We start from the raw sequence: 19,712 nt of genomic DNA, 5'->3' as shown, positions 1-19,712 counted from the left end.
GAGCCACGGATAGAAGCAAAGACTGTTTTCTAAGTTTGCATTAGTTAAAATTGTTTACAAGAAAGTTTTGCACTGAAAAAGTTTTGTAGTTATTGTTGTGATAAAAAAGTTGTTAAACCTACCTCTATGTAAAAGTCACACATATAGCCAGAAATTTGAAGCCTACCTGGAAAAACACTTCACCAAAGTTAAGATAGAGAATTGGCAGCAAAAATTATTAGCATTCTAATCTATACTCCTTTCTCCTCTTTCTTTCTAAATGTATAGTAAAGGGTGAGATGAAGGAGTGTAGGGGGATGCCCCCAATGAGAGAGGGACAAACTAGCCTTTGTCCCCCAAAAAAGGAAGAAAGCCCAGAAGTTTCTCCCAACGATCAGGTGAAAAGCCACCTTATAGGACCCCAGAGACTTCACTAAAACCTTAGGGTCACCTAATTGGATGAGAGCCAAAAGATCCCGCCTGGGCCATCAGGTAGAAAAAGAGAAGACAAAAAAACTGCGAGGCTTTTGTGAAGGTGTTTTACCAGGAGCAGACCTCTGTACCTGGATCGGATTTTCTGTTTATTGTTTTTCCTTTTATTAAACAGTTTGGTTTCCAACACTGCAGCAGAAGCCATCCTGCTCATTATTTGCCTCCAAAGGTAATAGCTGAGCTATCCTTTGTGTGTATTAAGTTTTCTTTTAAAGGCTCATAAAACCCTGGCCCGACGAAACAAAACTTAATAAATGGCTGAAAACTGAAAGACAGTAGGTTCAGGTTAGATATTAGAAAGAAATTCTTCCCTGTGAGGGTGGTGAGGCTCTGGCACATGTTGCCCAGAGAAGCTGTAGCTGCCACATCCTTGGGAGAGTCTTTGACTACTAACAGAGTTTTTCCTCAGCTCTCCTCCCTTCTTTCCCTCTGCTTTAGTTGCTCTCTGATAATCAAAAGGCACTGGATGAAATCCTACAAGACATCAAGGAGTTGATAAATACAAGACTTTGAACATATTATCAAGCAGTGTTTGACCTGTGTTAGCTGAGCCCCAGGGGGCATCTAAGTTCCTCACCAGTGTGAACAAAACCACTTCAGCTCAAACCTTTTGTGCTGAAGCTCAAGAGTCAAGTTATGATTGACCAATGCCATAATTCAGGCAGTGCATTAAACTCAGTCCCATTTGTGCACTATCTGATCAAAAGCTCTGGTGACTGATAAATTACATTAATCTAATGCTCAGAATTGTCACCAGCAGATTTTCAATTTATTGTGCTACCTACTCACTGTGGCATCTTTATGCTCATGGATTCCTCTTACCTGATTTCCATCACCTTTCTGTCACAGCCAAAGGCTGGTCCAGCTTTGGGGGCACAGCAGGCTTGTGCTCTTCTTTCAGATGCCAAAAGCAGACAGAGCAGTAGGGAAGCATTGTCTCCATGGCAGCCTGCCCTGGAAGAAACAAACCAAAGGGCATGTAAACTCCTGGGAATCCAGTAGAAGGAAAAGTGGAGGGATTGGTAAGGCAGGAGCAATTTTGCAGCTCAGTTTTTACTTGGGGATGTCAGCAAAGCAGCAGGTAATGAGGGACCAGTTGACATAGAGTGTACTGGCCTTTTCCAAAGCTAAAGTATCACCCCCAGATATGTGCTGGGAATCAAGAGCATTCCAGGGATAAACTCCAAGAAACTTGATTTGCAGTCACAGGTGAAAAGAACTTCTGCAATTTTAAATGTGATACAGTGCAAAGAACATGCAGTGCAGATATGACACAGGCAAGTCATATGCTCAGTGGGAGAGTGTGTGGTTTATGATTATGTGGATGATTTATGGAAAAGAAAATAAAAAGAAAGGACAGATATTTAAAATGTAGAGTAAAACATCACTTTGAAGATCATTAACCAGACAGCACTCTCTGAGGGTAATATTTTTTTTTACCTTATCGGTAATGCAAAGTTATTTTAGATACTGAATTATCCTGATAATAAAGTATGTAAATAAATGTTTTCTTTGTTTATCATCTTTATCATCTACTTATCTTTATCAAATTTATCATCTACTGTGTAAGATAACAAACAAATGTTGAGTAATTTCCAACTAACCTTCTCAACCTTTGCCTCTACAAGACCTTGACTGGTTCCTGATTTCCAAAGTGTCTCATCTCTGCTGTTTTTTTTTAATCATCTTATTTCCTTTATTCATACTAAAACTGCACATGTGTGAGTCAGGTTTGCTGAGCTGCTTCTCATATTGTCATATTATTCCTTCACTCAGGGTTATGCTGTGCTTTTCCCTGCATTAGCTTATGCTACATGCCATATTTCAGCCTACAAAAGGAGATGGGACAGCTAAAGGAAAGAAATAAGCTGTCCTAAGAAAGGGAGAGCAAGATGAAGGAAAGGGGCCAGAATTGGCCACGCACCAGCATGGCAAAAGGTTAACAGCAGATTGTCATAGTTAGCCATGGTCTGAGCACAGGCTCATGGATATCTGATCCAAAATTGCTTCAGCTGCTAGAGCCCAGAAAAAGAAATCTTAGCTCATTTTCACAAAGGCCTTGGGAACTGGGCCACAGGCAAGGTATTCTCTTGATCCATACAAGACAAGAGTTTTGAATGGCCTGGGTTCATTTTTGCATTGTAATGTACTGAATGGCCTTTCAGCAGAAAACACAAGGTATCCTTTCTATTTACAATGGCTCTTTGGAAAGGAACAGTGAAAATGAGAGAGATTATAAAGAACAGGTAAGAGACAATACTGAGAACATGGTAATTTTGTTCTGTAAGGCAAGGACACTCAGTTACCTGAAGTATTTATTATCTTCTATGATCCAATTACCTGGTCTCAAGCAGCATGTGACAGAAATACAAATGTTTTGATGACAAGGATGAGAGAGGGAGAGAGAACAGTGACAGATGAAACTGTTTCAGAAATGACATGTAAAAAAGTACTTACAGGAAATTTATAAGGTTTGGCTTGAGGTCTGAGCTTTTATTCAGTCTTCTTGGATCACTTCTTAAAGCCTCCACAGGGTACTTGTGAGAACAAGGTGTGCTTTTACACTGGAATTTGCACTTGGGACTGGAGTGACCTCTCCAGTAAGCTTCATTTAGGTCTCTCTTGTGTTGGGCTTTAATGAAGTGCTAAGATCAATGCACTGACACAGACAACCTTCCCAAAGAAAGCTGCTATTTAGTAAGGATAGCAAAATACTTGTAAGGGCTAATATGGCCAAACCCCAGGGAAGTGTTCCCAAATGATTGTTCTCCCTCATCCCGTGCCCTCATGGCACCTACCTTATCTTTCCCCTTAAGCTGATGCTGCACAGCAGGAAAACTTAAACAATAATCATTCCTACTGCTTCTCTTTGGCCTCGTGATAATTCAAAACTAATGCCTGCTTGTGGAGCTACCATTGTGCATTCTAAAAAGTTCCATCCTACAGAGGGTAAATGACTCCATTTCTTACCAGTCTAGACATCCCAAGTCTGCTTCATTGCACTTCTCCCAAACCTGAGAAGTTAACCAGAAGCTGTGCAGAGGGGAAACCAAGCCATGCATCAAAATCATGCATGGTTCATCAAAATCACTGAAATATAAAAGAATTGCCCCTACCACCGTGTGCTTAACAAGCCAACTTTGCCACAAGATGTCATGGAGACCAAGACCTCCCCAGGACTTTAAGTGAGGTCAAACATTGGCTATCAAGAGCAGGCATTGTTACATCTCAAGCAGATTCCCCAAGAAACAGGAATATCCATCAGCATGGCTAGATAAGTGAATGAACAAGTAATTTACTGCCTTATCCAGGCATTTTGCACATCTGCATCACCTGCATCTTTGAAGAACGTGATTGTAACTGCAAGGCTCTTTTAAAAATAATTATATTAAGCCTTTGTGCAATGAGGGAGCCAAATCTGCCAAGACAAGAAGTCAGAGCTTTACATCAAGCCTATTTTCTTTCAGTTTGCTTTGTATCCAGTGTTTATTAAACAGCTCATTCTTAATCCTGAGTGTAGCCAGTTCCCACATGGGCTGTTCATCTCTCTTGGCATCCCTCACAGAATCCAGTTTTATTTTTGTTGGCTGAAGGAATTATAATTAAAGGTTGTATTCTCTTCCCCTGCAGGCACAGCTAGGTTTTTGACACACTGGGTAGAAGTATCCAAGATGTAAAAGTTGAAGTGAGGTCCTGGCATGCACAAAGCCAAGGTCCCAGCATTTTATCACAAGATTCCTGCCTGACTGGCCCAGGTGGATGCAGTGAGGAGCTGCACAGGCTCCAGCCCACTGCAGGAAGAGGAGAGTGATGATAAACCACACTTCCTGCAAGACAGAGGTGTTAATTGGACCTGGGCTGGCCTTGTACAGAAAACTACACCTGAAAAATGTCCTTTTGTGGGGCCCCTGGTGCAGTGGGATAAATGTGATCAGCTGAAGTGTTAAAGTGATTGGTGACTGCCTTTTATTTGCTTTGGTTTGGCAACACCTGTGGAAACAGTTGGAGATTTCAATATCCTTCCTGGAACACCCCCATCTCCCTCAGAACTGCCACCTGCTTTGAAAATCTTGACATTTGAAAAAAAAACACACCAAAATGAGTGATTCATACAGAGTCAGATATGTGGGGGCATATTCTTCTCCATGGTACTCCATTGTCTTTAGTAAATATCATCCAGAAATAAATAATTTGCATGTGCAGAACACACCCATAATGTATATGTGCACGATTCTTTGTGAATGCCAGGTTTGCCCACAACAAGAGCATTAACAAAAAAGTCTGTGTCAGGTTTCCAGCATATGGTGGATATTTCCAGCTTAAATATCTGGGGGGTTTTGAGCTGGGAAGCAAAAAGTGATCTTTGAGACAGGAGATCTTTCAGGTCTGGAGGTCACCTTGCTTCTGGATTTGGGGCTTTCTGTGGTGGTACCTAGGGATTTTTTGTCAGATGATTCAGTAATGTGTTCCATTCTTGAATTAATGATGTTCTTCCTGAAAAAGGAAGCATAAGACTCCAGTTGCTAGGGAGAAGAGCTTTCTATCTAGTATCCAGTCTTTCCTTTTGTCTCCCTCTGGCCAGAGCACAGTTGTGAAGAGCACTTGTTTCTCTTTCGACACTTTCTTTCCTGTTTGAGTTGTGGTTTTTGTCTGCCAGCCAAAGGAGCAGAGGAGAGCCCCTCTAAAAGTAGCTGCAAGGTCTCCTGTACAGTGCACAAGCACAAATTTATCGTTTCACCCTTAGTAAGCATTTCCTCTGGAATAACACTGATGTTTCCCGTTCAGAGAGCAGCTGGGCCTGCTGCTCTCTGTGGTTTTACTTCCTTCTCTTAGGGCTGTAGATTCCTAGGGAGTGTTTCTCCTAGGGTTGCAGTGTAGTGTGTGATTTTTGGTTTGTTGCTGAATTCTGGACATGAGAATGCACCTGATAAGCAGCATATGATCCTAAACAAGAACTGGGAGAAGGGTAGATGCATATTAGGAGAAGATGTGTTTGTAATGAATATGGAAGAAAAAAATTGTAAAAATAAACGTTTCTGTCATTGGATCAGTTTGCAAATTGAATGAGGTAGGACAATGACTTATGTGAAACACACCAACTTCAGATTACTTGGCAAGACCAGTGGTTCCTTAGTGGTTTAGGTTTGCTCTGATGCTTTGTGCAGGTGGCTGAGCTGCACAGAAAACTGGTCCTGTGGCTGGTGGATTTGCTGTGATGTGACAGCAGACTGCTTGTCCTGTGAGTGTCTCAGTTTTAGCACCCTGGTAGATCAGTTCCCCAGGGTGCATGATGGCTTTTGCTTCACCCATTGAGGTGCACTTTTGCTGCAGTCCTGGTGCTTGCATTTCCCAGGAGATCAGGTTGAGCTTCTGATTTAATTCCTTCTGTGGAAGGATGTTTGAGACTGCCTGTGACAACAAGCTGCATTGTGTGGATGGCTGGCATGGCATTAGTCTGCTTTCATGAAAAAGCAGGTTACATGCAGATGACAAGGAAATGGATTTAGATTTATTGTCTAGGACAATTTGTTCCCACTGCTTCTGAACTCAGTCCCAAGGCAGAGTGATGTTCATGACTCCATTGTACAGCCAGTGCTGAAGCTCTCATGCTGCCTCTCTTTTTCCTGCTGCTGATGTAATTTTAAGTAATTAGCCTATTCATTTGTGTTTAGAAATATCTACACCCAGGACTCCCTAGGTGGCTGGAGTTTAAGCCTAGATAGGTGCCAGAGAAACTCAGAGACCAGCTGGCTTTGCCTAGGTTATTTGCATGGTCAAATGGAACACATTACTAACCTGATCCTGATGGTGCCTTACAGGAACTACAACTACAGATGAACTTTTGGGACTTTAAGGATTATAATTTCTTCAACTCAAGAACAGTTTGCAGGTGAAGATGCCAACACCAACAGGAAATCTGTAACAGAGAAAGAAAGAAGTAAAAGAGGAAGCTGCTATTATGCAGGTGACTGTAGTAGTTGCAATGTGTTATTTTCCAGCAGGATGTTTTTATTTATTACTCACAGTATGTGATGTGACATGTGGCCCTACAACTGCACTGAATGCCACTAGGCCAGTGGTATCTCCTACTTTTTTTTTTTCCTTTTCTCTTATTTCCTTTTCTCTCTCACCAGCAGCCAGGTGCTTGGTATGAATTATCTGACCAAGGGCAGCATACCAGTGGAAGATGCAGGAGCATTTCTTTATGGATTTGGTTTGTTTTACAGAAATAAATCCCTGGAAATAACAATTACCTTCCAAGGCTTAGAACAGGTGCCTCACAACAGTTATTTTTACTGAAAAATCATAGTTGAAAACTGACTTATTCCTGTTGGACCCTGTAAGGAGCTGCTTCTTTCTGTTCTCCAAAAATTTTGGTGTGTGTTTTGGGGTTTCTTTTGCCCCTGGCCAAGCTACAGCCATCTCCAACCTCTGTAACCTAGTGATTGCACGAGCAATCCAAGACTATGAGCCAGTGAGAGTTTCATATCTGCATCAGAAAAGGATTCTAGTCTATTTTTAATTCCAAGATGCATTCAGTGCCTGACCTGGCCTCTGGTTTTCCATGTTTTGCTGACACAGAGCTCTTGCCTGGGTTGGAGACACTGGCATCAAACCAGGCACATGCTGCTGATGAAATGTGGCATTGTTGGTTTCATATCCACTTAAGAATTTTTTTTTCCTTTCCAACCAGAGGGACATGACTGGCAACAAGTGCTCCACTTCCTTTTCCCAGGAAGACTTTGAAGCCCTGGGAGTCCTGGAATGTCTGCGAGTGCAGCTGCTCTGAGTACTGCTCCTGTGCTGGAAGCCTGAGCAGGGCAGGATTTCATTTCAGGCAGGTCCTTATTTTGTCTGAGAGCTTGCATTAACCAGGGAAACCCCATCTCATTAGCCCTGCTAATAGAACTGACTCTGCTCTGTTTTTATCCTCTCACAGTGAAGATCAGCATCTCACCCTCTGCTAGCAAACACTGAGTTTTATAATTAATTAAATTTGCAAGGTTTACATAGATGTGCCATAAAATCCTTTGTAGATCTTTTAACAATGTCCTTCTCTGAAACCATAAGCATGTTTTATAGAGTCAGCCAATCCCACTGGACTCTTCAGCCCTCCAGATCTTTCTCTTGGGTCTCCTGACAGTAGCTCCTTAGATGTCATGGTTTTGCATTGACTTTGCCTCTGTGTTTCAAAGAAACAGAGATCCGTGCTCAGAATGCAGAGGAAAGATTTGAAGGTGTTGAAGAGAAGCAGGAAAAAGCTCTGCAGGGAATCAAGAGCTAGAGAGCAAGCTGGAGAAAGACAGGGAAGGCATCCAAAAAGCAAAAAACCAATGAAAGGCAAAGTCAGGATAATCAATATTCTGAACCTTTTCCCAGATGTGGAGACTGAGGCAATCTTTGAGGACACCTCACTCATCTAACCCTAATGCAGAATCCTCCTCTGCTGGACACATCCTGGGGTTTTGTCTGAACTCTGTCAGTGGTCAGGCAAAGAGGCTTTTAACATGATTCTAGATCAGGGCAGAAGAAATTGCTGAACATGCTCTGGTTTTGAGAGAAACTAGTTTTGATTTTGACATGTAACATAGGGTCTATATCTAGGAGATCACTGTAATTGTCATCATGTTCCTTGTGAGTGAGTACTCCCTGTGACAGTCAAGAAGATCTGTTTAGGATCACTGATTTTGGATTAGAAAGAAATTATGTTCCAGAGGCCACAGATCTTTAGTGTTTATAGCATGACACTTGCTTTCTCTAGGAGTGGTTTGAACACTGCTTACCTACTGTTCTTGCCCACATGGTATGGCAGTGAGTTCCTTAGGTCACAAGCTTATTACGCATGAAAGCATTTCCTTGTGTTCTTTCTTAACTAGATCCACAAGATTTAAATGTGGAGAAGGAGAAAAAGTGGTAATTAAATTTTCTTTCCTTAGTCCTTCAATGTATCTTGTCCCTTTGACTTCAAAATGGGAGGAGGGGCTAACTTGTTTGTTAAGGATGTGATACCCTGGGCATATTTTAACTCTGTGGTATTTTTAATGGCTTTGGCTTGCTGTTTTTTCTTTCTGAAAAATTCCCAAGAAAATATCTCAGAAGTCATGGCCTGCTCAAGTCCCAAAGTTCCTACCTCTAGCCAGCCCAAGAGATCTAGAAAAAGCAAACACTGAAGAACATCAATGACTGAGTAGTGTCTTAGTGCCCATTCCCAGCAGCATTTCACCCTGATTCACTGCTGTTACTCCTTACCCACTACCCTGACATGTCTCTGCCATTTCAGCATTTATGCTGTTCTTCTTCCTGCCCCTGCCACTTCCACAAGTGTCTTGCTTGTCCTCTGCCTCCTCCCACAGTTCTAGCATCTGTACAGTTTGTCATCCTTGTAAAACAATTGCTACTTCAACTTTCTACTCAACACACCTTTCTTGCCTGTGCCCCTCCTGATTGCACTCATCAATCTCTTCTTGCTGCTTTATTTCCTTCTGTCTCATCCCTGTTGGATCATGCAAGCAGGTTGTTTGCACCTCTTCCCTCTCATATCAAGAGGTTTTTTTACCTCAGTGCCAGCATGGCCTCGTTGTATATCTGATAGTGGGTACCTTCTTCATCCTCTGAGCTTCAGATGATTCAGCTACCAGCTGTCTGTCTGATTAGGAGGAAAATGTACAAGAATTAGGATGACTGCAATTTGACCCGTTCTCAGCTTGGAAGAGGAAGCAGTGAAACTGTCAGGAATCACATTGGCTCAGACAACACCTGCCAGCTCCCTCAGAGGAATTTCTCTCTTGGAAACTTCTTCTATCGCTAATCCTTAAGTACATTTCAAAACTAGGTCTTCCTTCTGCAAGGTTTTTGAGCATAGTATCTCCTGGTGGTAAAATGACAAGTTTCTGCTGGCTCTGTACATGTAAAAGAGAGAAGATCCTGCTGGATCAAGGCCTGCTTTTTGGAACTGAGAATTCTCTTGGCTATAATTCGCCTTTCTGTAAGGAAGTTATATGTTTGAAAAACCCATGCCTGGCTTCTGCAGATACACGTGCAAACAGGGCAATGGGTGTGCCCTGACGTAGTGCTGTGTGTCTCCTGACAGTCAGTTCTTGGGCTAAGTGTTGTTCCTTTGAGACTTTATCTGTGGAGCTGTTGGTCCTTCCTGTGCCAATAATTTTGGTGGGGATGGATTATTTCACATGGAGTTAGAAATGCAGCCAAAAAGTGTTCAGAGAAAGGATCAGCTGCAGCTCACTCTGCAGTGTTATGTCCTTCTGCTTTTATGCCCTTGAGGTTGGGAAAGAAGGGGCCTGTTTCAGCAGCATGAGAAATACCCAGTACCAGCTTTAGAGGAGTAGCTGCACAGGTCATGTTCCCCAGTGGAAGATGACAGAGCTGTTCAACTTCCCCAGAGCTAATTTTCCACAAGCAGATCACTCCTGAGGTGCATCACAGCCACACCAGCAGCAGCCACAGTGATCCTGCTGCCCCCTCCCCTGGGAGGGTCACAGTGGCAAACCATGTAAGTGGGAGGTTACACCTGCAGGTCAGTGCTTGTGTGATCACTGCCAAGTTCTGAGGTGGATTTTTCCCACTTCCCAGCCACTTGTAAGAGGGCTGGTTGGCCAGGTGTCCTTGCTGTAAAAATGCTGGCAAATATTTGTAGACTGTGGAGCAGTCATGGGAGTAGTCAGAGTTACCAGCAGGAAAAGAGCTGTGAATAAATGAAAACTCAAGAGTGAGTGACTGGCTGAGTATCCCCTGCTAGACACGGGCATCATGACCAACAATGTGGGGGCAATTAAGAGAAAGGCAACCAAGTGCCCTCTCTCTTGACCTGTGCAGGACACCAGCAGCAGAACAGTGGTGCTGGGAATGGCTGTGCAGGGAGATCTGCTTTGATGCAAGGGGAGAAACTGCAGGTCAAGTAAAAGGACAGGAGCAGAGCTGATTCTACATAAAGGGCACCAGGATCAGAAAATCTGAGTGGAGGGATATTTCCTTTGACAGAGCTCAGATTTTTGCCAAGGGAAAGGACTGCAAGACCTCTAGGTTCCTGGCCATTTCAAACAGCTGTAGGCAGGAAAGATACTCAGGAGTTTTGTGGCTTCTAGGATTTTTGAGAACCTTCTCTGTTGTTCTCCGTGTATGAAAATTACCGAGGCAGCTGCAGGCAGGCAAAGGTGTTTCCCGAGGCGCTCAGCCTGTGGTGCCGGATTCACCGTGTCAGCCCAGTGGGCGTTGGTTAAACACATCGCCTCACTCTGAGGTTTTTATGTGCCCAAGAGCTCAGAGGTTGTCCTGCCTCACCACCCTGTGGAAGCGAGCAGCAGCACAGCCTTTCCACTGCACAGCCGATGTGCCCAGCAGGGAAGCACCAAGCTTTAAATGCTGCCCTCTCTCCCCTTCTTCCTTTTCCTCCTACTTCAGAACTAGGGCTAAACGCCTTGGTTGTGGGGATGTACGTGGGTGGTTCCTGAAATCCCATATCCAGGACACCAAAAGGACATTTCCCTCCTTGCAGGACCACCAGGATGGCAGCACCCAGCATCCTGCCTGCATGCTGTTCCCCCACAGATTGTTGTGGTCCCACTCCCACCTGCCTGGCTGTTTGGTTTGTGGTTGGGGGACATGTAAGGACATAGGGGAAGGTCTTGTCCTTCCTTCCAAGGTGATAGGGCAACATGGATCACACCCTGGGAGCCAGGCTGTAACGTGTCAAGGGGCATCTGGCTCTGTGGAGGGGAAGGGATGACACCCCACTTCCCTCAACCCCCTGCTCACACACTTGCCAAGCCTGCTTCTTGCACTCCACATTTTTTCTTTTCCAAAACAAGTAGAGGCTTTTTCCATGTACAATCCACTTTATATTGCAGACCTGGGCTGCTTTCCTCCTGCCTCCAGGTCAGAACCTGATGGTGGGCCAGCCTTCTTGCTCCTTTCTGAGCAGGAGCAAGGTGGGGAACCATTTCTCTCAGAGCATGGGTGAGTCCTTCTTGTCTTTTGGATTTTCTGGGAGCTTTGTGGTGCCTGTGAGGAGGCTGCTCACAGCTGGAGGGCTGTGGGTAGCTGAAGAGCCCAGGTTCATGGCATCCAGAGGCAAGGGCAAGATGAAAGCAGCAGGTTTCTCTGTGGTAAGGGAGTGCAGTGCATGGAGATAACGGAGCTGAGCAGCAGCTGGAGCACTGGAGAGGATCTCAGCTGCCATCCGCAGGGATTCGGAAGCAGCCTTTTCCCCCTCTGCAGCAATCACCTACCAAGCAGGGCAAGAAGGAAAGTTCTGTGAGGCTGGGAGTGAGGGGGAACAGACTTACAGAGGAAGGTTGCCATGATGAAATGTTTGGGGTCAGTGTGATTATAACATTCCTGCTCCTTGAAGATCACAGCATGTACTAACCTCTTGGCACTGCCAGAAGTCTGGAAGCTCATGTCTGGCATGTTTTTACCAGGCCCATCAGAGCTCACAACTGAGCTCCCCTTGTTAGACTCAGCTCTTGTTCAGGAATTAAAGGAAACATCTCAAGCCAGAGTTGTGTGCCTGTGTGGTGTGTCCCAGGGACCTCAAAGCAGAGGTGGGAAAGGGAGGAGGAATGCTTTGGAAGGAGATGAGAAGTGTTCAGGTGTTGGCATACCCGCACTTTGGCCTGTCTCTGGGCCTCTGCTTCCACCGCCAGGGACTGCCGGAGCTCAGCAGGCAGCTGCACGTTGTTGCTGTGGTAGTAAAGACAGGCATTAGCTGGGCTCTTGGCACTCCTGGCAACACTGGGTGGTCAGTCTGAGGCTTGGCATGGGCTCAGTTGGTCTCTACAGAGCAGCTCATTCATATTCTTTGCCCCTGGGTGTCCCTCTTTATGTGTCTCACTTTAGTCTTCTACCTCCATTCCCAACCTTCTTTCAGCCTGGTTTTCTAGTGACCAGGGATGATCACCAGCCAGCAGGGAGATCTCTTTGTGTCTCTGAGGCTCATAGTTTAAGCTCACTCTTTGTGAGGCAGCAGAGACTCCACTAGGAGACAGCTCTCAAGACAGGCACAGTAATGTTCCATTCACAGATTTATTTGGCTCTCTCTTCCATGTCCCTCTGTGTGATCAGTGAGCCCAACCTTTCTGCACAGACTTGAGTGTTGAGCCCATCCCTACTAATGCTGAGACCCCAAGGCCTTTGATCTAGAGTATGACACGGAGAGTTCAGTGCCTTGCTGTGCCTTTTGGGCTGCCAGAATTGGGTGCAAACTCTGCCTGCAGCAGCAGTGAAAGGGTGATGAGATCCCAGCTAAGGATCCTGCTCTGGCTCTCAGGCCAGGAGAAAGAACAGCCTTACATTGGAAATTTTACATGAGGCAAAGGCTGAAAAGGGCAGGGAAAATAGGAAGGTGAGAGGTGAGGCTCTACCTTGTGCAGAACACTGCAGGGAGAGAGCCAGAGGGAAAGCAGGAAGAGGAGCAGGCAAAAGCAAGCAGCACAGAACAGGTACTTGCAAAGGGAGAGAGAATTCCCTTCTACCAGCATTTCCTACCTACATTTCTATTCTCTCCACTTTGATCCCCCAGCAGCCTGTGACTGCATCCAAAGCCACCTGTGAAGACAAGTACTTTTAGAGCATGGGGAGGACAGCAGCCCTGACCTAGGCCCCTTACAGGGAGCAAGACAGGGCAGGGACTTTAATTGCAGGACTGTAAGGCAGATTTATCAGGTTCAGCATGCTACTGGGCAAGGCCCCTCAGAAATAAAGTGACTGCCCTAATTTCCCATTTGTGTTAACCCCAGGGTTTAGGGAGTCCACACTGATTCCAAGTGTGGAAACCTTCAAACCAGTGCCTGTGATTCTGAAGGACTGGCCACCTGAGCTTCTTTTGGAGCCTCAACTCACCCCTTGCTTTGCCCTCTCCCTCCCCAGGGAAGCACCTTTATCTCCTGGCTGATGTTCTTCCTCTCCAGCAGGAGCTCAGAGAAGGCTTGGTGTGCCAGGAGTCGCTTTGTGGTGGTCTGCACCAGCAGCTGGATGGCACTGGAGATGCTGGTCAGCGTGGTGAGGAGAAGAGAGGCGTTTTCCAACCGGTAGTAGCAGACAGCATCTATCTCCAAAGTAACCATGTCTTTGGTCACCACCTAAGTAGAAGGTGTTAGGGGAGATGGAGCTGGTTCTGGCAACTCTAAGGCAGCACAGAAAAGCACACAACTGAGAGAATTATGAAAACTGGCTGAATGGTTAAGTCTTTGTAGCTTCCACCTCTGCTACTGACTGATCTTGGGCAAAGTAGAGGTTACTTTGAGATGTTTTTTGAAATTTTTCTTTGCAAGGATGAAGGTTGGAAGGATAGGTTTAACATTCCAGAATTCTGTCAGCCATACCTGATGGAAGGGAATCTCTAGGGTTTTGAGGCGGAGATCTATCTTGTGATAGGTGTCCAAACAAGGAAGGAAAAAGAAAAGGCCTGTGGGAGGAAGAGAAAGACAGCAGGTTCATCATCAGAACTACAAAAATTACCTCTTCTGTTTTGGAGAACAGGAGAGGGTTCAGCGTGCAGAACTACAAAAGAATAGCAATACATAGGCTCAAACTTTCAGGCTGTTTCTGTGATGGAAAAGCCATCAGAAACTACTGGCCCTTAAAAGGAAGGGAACAAAAACCATCAAATCTTCTGTCTGGCCATGTCTGCTTGGAGGGCACCAGCATGTGAGCTCTGGTGAGGCATGCAGAAGAGGAGCAGCGTGGCTGGGAGGAGCTCAGTAAACACCTTACCGGGTCCTTTGGCTCTGCCAGGAAGGAGATGCCCGAGCCGGAAAACAATGGCTCTCTCATACTCCCGCACCACCTGCAGAGGGAACCAAATCCAGGCTGGAGAGGAAGAAGTAGGACTGGGAAAAGCAGCCTCACCAGCACGGGAGGAAGTTTATTCTGGAAAAGTCCTGCAAAGGGAGGATTTCAGCAGTTGTGGCATTGCCTGTCACTGAGTCACTTTACCCTTTGCCCAGAACTGCTGGCCAGCCTTGAATATGAGCAGCCCTGTGACAGACAGAGATTTGGTGAGAGCAGCCCATGTTAGACCCACCCAGGGTTTCCCAAGATGATCCAGCATTTTGCTTCCTTATAGCCTGGCTAAACTTAAATAACCTGAGTTAAAATGTTCCACATTGCTTGTTTCCCTCTAAGACAAACATGCTCATCCTAAGAGCTGAGCTGTAATACTGACATTCTTGTTGATAAGACAAATGTGAAATTTCCTGAGAAGTGGGAATCAAAATGCCTACAAGTGCCTACTTGTAGCCATGCTGAATAAAAACAAGAGGAAGAGGGGAAATCTGCTATCAACTGAGAGATCAATCTCTCTTAAAATTTTGAATTTAAAGCATATTTACTCTGCTGCTGTAATGCAGCCATGTCTAGGCTAGGTAGGCTGAGGGACATGTCTGAAAGTGAACTGACTTGTAATTTTTTTTTTTTTTTAAGAGAAACCTTAGTTCCTTCCTGCTGGTATTTCAGCAGGAGTATTTGATAAGCAATGGTTGGACCCCTGTGCTGTAGCAACATGCCATAAAGGACAAATCAAAATTAATGACGAATTGAAGAGGTATAAATAGGGGCCTTATACCAAAAAACCCTTTATGCTCATGTCCAACACATGCTGAATCAGTGTGTGACATCCAGATCAGACACCAAATCCTGTAAGGCCCCACGGCTATTCTCACCTTCATGCAGAACCAGACAGAAATGGGGAAGGTCATTATGATGAACAGGAAAGACAAGATGGTCAAAAGCCACTCACAGACACCCAGACCAGGAGACTTTCCACCTAGGGTAAAAACCCAACAACAGTGTGTGAGAAGAGGACTGCTCCCAAAATACTGATAGCCTGACAAGTGCCTGCACACATCAGCTTCACTGTTGTCTTTTGCCTGGACTCACTGTAAATGAACCACTTGGCTCTCTCTGGATAGATTTAGTCTCTGCTTTACTGACAAAACCTGAGCCATGCTTCTCCATGGTTGCTTGAGTAGAAAGCAGACTTCATCTTGAAGAATTGGGGCTACAAAGCAGCGTTGAACGTTGGAATGGGCAACTTTGCTGAGCTGGGATCCCTCAAGTTTATCTGGAAAGATGAGCTAAAGACAAATATTGTAAATAAGAGAGAGCTTTAAACATGCACAGCCTGAAGTGCCCTTCTCTATCAGAGTATTTCAGATTGTTTTGGAATAGGATTCTGGTTGCATCCCATCTCCCAAATGCAGTGGGATGAAGCCTCTGGTGCCAGTAAAATCTTCCTGTATTCTAAGAAGTCACCCCAGGGTGCTGGAGGGTGATGGGCATGGTCAGCCCAGATTATTATTACATTCTACATCTCCCCAAAGTGAGTGTGGGTCATCTTGCTCTGGGTGCCCTTTGTTGGGCTCCTTTCTGAGGGAAAAAATGGCAGGTATGGCATGAAAACAGATGGAACCAGAGAGTGGATCAGGATTTCCAGCTGTGAAGTTAGCACCCCTTCCATTTTTAATCCCTTCCAACCCTTCCATCCCTGCTCCTCTGCCTTTGAAATATTTTACAGAACCATCAGCTCCTGAAGGAGCTTCAGATCCCAAGAACCTGTGTAGTCACTAGAGCTCCTAATAGCTGTAATTCCTGTAATGGAGGCAGAAAGATGAAGCTGTGAAAAGCTTGTTCCCAGGGAGTCAGGAGCAAGTCTGAACCTTTGTGTCACTCTGGGGCAGCAGAGGTGCTAGCAGGGAAGGGCACAAGTGGCGCTGGCTCTTGTTATAGACACATGCCATGCCTGTGGTGATGCTGGGTCCAAACAGGCCCAGCTGTATTGCCAAAAGGATCACGATGCTCCCTTCTATTGTAGCAGGCTGGGAATGTCCTAACAAACACGAGGAGAGGAGCTGCTCTTAAAGGTTATCCAGCAGGTGAGTGGCAAGTGTGCACCTCAAGGGCAGTTCTTCCCTGCAGTGAGGTCCTTTGGGCTATGAAGTGGCAGTGAGGCCAGTGCCATCCACCCAAAGGAGGCCAAGCAAGAAAAGGAAGAGACCAGAGCATGAACAGAACTCGGGAGTAGCAAGCTGAAGCATGAAGGATGCTGGGAATGTAACTGCTTGTATCCAGGTTCACAGCTTTGCTGGATGGTGCTAGTAAGCCTGCAGGGGCTGGCTGGGAGGCCAGCTGGAGTCTCCATATCCTATCCTGAGGATAAGCACGCCAGTGTAAGGTGGGTGTGATGACACCCACCAGAGCAGAGTCACACTGTGACCCACGCAGCAGCAAAGAGCCCACAGTTTTCCAACCCCTTCCCTTCTTTAAGCCATACCTTCCTCTTGCTGCTCACTATCCAGCAATGCCATCGCCTCCATTTCTTCATCAGACACCACATCATCCACATCCACCACCGTGGAGGTGTGCACCCTGCCATCACTCCCCACAGTGCTCTTGGTCTCCTTGGCTTTCTCCTGCTTTACATCTCCCTTCCCTTTGGCAGCTTCTCTGCTGCTCTCCCTCTTCTCCCGTTTGCTCTGCGCAGCCGGGGACTCCCTGCGTCTCCTGTGGGACTCCCTGGAAGAGCTCCGAGACCTCTTCTCCATCCTCATCTGTGCCGAGGAGCACGCAGCTGCCCGGGGGCTACAATGAGAACGTGCTCGAATTTATTGCTGCAGGCAGGAAAAGCAGGCAGGGGAGGAGAGAAGGGGAGGTGTCACATCAGGGAGGCTCATTTCAATGTCCATCACATTAGGCTTGTCAGGCATAATGGACAGTGAAGTGAGCAAGCTGTTTTCCAGCTGCTCTGCTGTCATCATGCACTGCTGTGGAGATGGGAAGGAAAGTTAGACCTGGACAGGGTGACCCCAGGAGGATATTCTATTTGCGTCTATGCTTTTGGAAATAGAATGTAATCAGAAGCATTCCAGTGATTTTTAGTAGATAGTTTCTGCAAAGCTGTTGAAAAGCAACCCAAAAGTAACTGTCAGGCAGTTATCAACTATATTTGGTTATCACCCAAAGAGATCAAAAGGTGAGAGTGGTCCAGAATAGCCACCAGGGTGAAAAGCCTTTGCTGGTGAGACCAGTGGCTTACTCAGGAGTGGCTGCAGCGGCTGTTGTGGTGAATGTCTGGGTAAGTGCCATTCACACTGCTCTGCTCCCCAGAAGCCCTGTGGCTGGCACTCTGAAGGGGCACAGGCAGCAACCCCCCTCTCTCCAGGGTCACATTTTAGCAAGGAGGGAAAGTAACTGGTCCCAGCTTTCCTGAATGGGTGTTAATATGAGAGCCATCGCAGAGTTAGAGCTGTTGAATTGTAAACTGCCAAAAGAGTTTCTGCCTAAATGCCTCCCTAGTTTCCCACAGCAGGAGCATGGCAGAGCAAACAGGAGCATTCTCTTTTCATGCTGCTCAGCCTGTGTTGACATCTGCAGAAACTTGTGGTAGAAACACTTTTAAAGTCACCAACTGTACTAAAGAAATCAGCACCCAGCTAGAAATTGCCCTACAGAAAGACACACCTGGGACATAAAGCAGGGCAGGGCTGAGCTCAGGGATTTTCCAGTCCCTGGTGTGGAGGAGTGGCTGGAGGGAGCTGGGAAGACAGCTGGGGAGGCGCTGATCTTGTTATTTCACAGATTCCTGTATTATTGGACACTTGTGCTCCACCTGGAGTCAGGATATTGCAGGCAGGGAGGGCAGGAGCAGCAGCTGCCTGCTTTCTCTGCTGTGCTGGTGCCGTGTCAGCAGGTCAGCAGGGAAGTGATGGATGGAAAGGGCTAAAGGCAGAGAAAAGTGGGGTGTGGATGGGGTGTAATTAATAAATTTATACAGTATATATTCTTTGGAAGTGCTCCATAAACCCTTTCCACTTTGTGTCTATCACTTGGCCAACATGGGACTGGTGGAGATGGTCTCCAGCTGCTGAAAAGGCAGGTGGTGTTTTAAGCAGTGACAGCAAAAGGCAGCTCAGGTCTGGTTTTGGATTCCAGCTGGTGTCTTGTCAAAAGCACCCTGGCATGTTTAACACCTCCAAACCTGCAACATGCTGGTTTTGTCTGATGTTTTATTCAACCAGTGGGTCCTGACTCCACCATGCATAGCAGATGTTTCGTTGCTATCTTTTGAAATGAGGAGATTTTTTGAGAGCACATGCTGATGGGTGTCCCAAAATTCACAGGTTCAGCCCCTGTTTTAGTCTCAAAATACTCCTGTGTGGAAATCAGCTGTACAATTGAGGGTTTTTTTCAGATATCTGTGAGCCCTTAGGAAACAGCCACTGCACCCCTCTTTAACTACAGCCTGTGAACTCTGGAAAGTCAATGTCTCCTCTGTGGATTTTCCTCTCAGATGGGACTGAAAAAAATACAAGACTCCTCTTAATAACCACATCTGGTTTTAAATATTGTTACATTGAAGGAACTGGTCCTGTTCTGTGTGTGGCTCTTTCCTTAACATGCTTTTTGTGTCTCCACTGTGGATTTTCCTCTTAGATGGGACAAAAAAATATAAAGACTCCTTACAATACAAGACTCCTCTTACAAAATACAAGACTCTGGTTAATAACAGTAGGACATGGAGGTTCTGGAGCAAGTCCAGAGAAAGGCAATGGAGGTGGGGAAGGGTCTGGAGCACAGATCTGAGGAGGAGTAGCTGAGGGAGCTCAGGGGAGACCTTATGACCCTCTACAACCACAATCACAGCAGGGTGTAGCCAGGTGGGGGTCAGGCAAACAAGGGGACATAGTCTCCAGCTGCAGCAGGAGAGGCTTGAACTGGACTAGGGAGAAATTTCTTCACGGCAAGGAGTGGTCAGACATTGCAACAGGGTGCCCAGGGAGGTGGGGACAGCACCTGAAGGTGTTTAAGGAAAGACTGGACATGGCACTCGGTGCTCTGGTCTGGCTCACCTCAGGGTGCTGGGTCGAACTCGATCATCGCAGAGATCTTCTCCAACCGTTTTTCCGTTTTTTGTGGGGATTTTTTGGTTTTGTGGTTTTTTGGGGGTTTTTTTTGGTGTGGTTTTTTTTGTTTGTTTGGGTTTTTTTTGTTGTTGTTGTTGTTGGCGGTTTTTTTGGTTGTTTTTTTCTTGTTTTGGGTTTTTTTGGTTTTTGGTTGTTGGTTTTGTTTTGTTTTTTTTTTTTTTTTTAGTTTTTTTTTATTTTTTGGGGTTTTGGTGTTTTTTTGTTTTTTTTTTTGAAGAAGAAGGTAGGGGCAGCATCCCGCGGCCGCTCCGAGGCAGCGCAAAGCCCACCCACGTCAGCGCTGAGGGCGGCGTCGAGCGCTCC

The 19,712-nt window shown here is 45.8% G+C and overlaps 1 protein-coding gene across 4 annotated transcripts; it reads right to left on the bottom strand.

Moving 5' to 3' along the window:
- Positions 1–730: 730 nt before the first annotated feature.
- NPHS2 (NPHS2 stomatin family member, podocin) lies at positions 731–19,588 on the bottom strand. Of its 4 annotated transcripts, none has more exons than XM_064427689.1 (9): positions 19,335–19,588; positions 16,760–17,096; positions 15,150–15,253; positions 14,203–14,275; positions 13,812–13,894; positions 13,365–13,568; positions 12,980–13,035; positions 12,093–12,171; positions 11,023–11,713 (listed from the first exon to the last, which is right to left on the bottom strand). In XM_064427689.1, exons 2-9 carry the CDS (start codon positions 17,034–17,036, stop codon positions 11,435–11,437), a joined length of 1,155 nt encoding a protein of 384 aa, XP_064283759.1. In that variant the 5' UTR covers positions 17,037–17,096; positions 19,335–19,588; the 3' UTR covers positions 11,023–11,434. The 4 variants fall into 4 exon arrangements, with proteins under 4 accessions (XP_064283763.1, XP_064283759.1, XP_064283761.1 ...); XM_064427691.1 differs by having other exon boundaries at positions 16,760–17,067; XM_064427693.1 differs by lacking the exons at positions 11,023–11,713; positions 12,093–12,171 and adding an exon at positions 731–1,425.
- Between the last annotated feature and the right edge of the window lie 124 nt (positions 19,589–19,712).

This window comes from Passer domesticus, chromosome 7 (assembly GCF_036417665.1).
Source record: "Passer domesticus isolate bPasDom1 chromosome 7, bPasDom1.hap1, whole genome shotgun sequence".
In the NCBI taxonomy this organism is placed as follows: domain Eukaryota; kingdom Metazoa; phylum Chordata; class Aves; order Passeriformes; family Passeridae; genus Passer; species Passer domesticus.
Note: the sequence above shows the minus strand (reverse complement) of the source record. Positions and strands in the feature narration are given on the sequence as shown.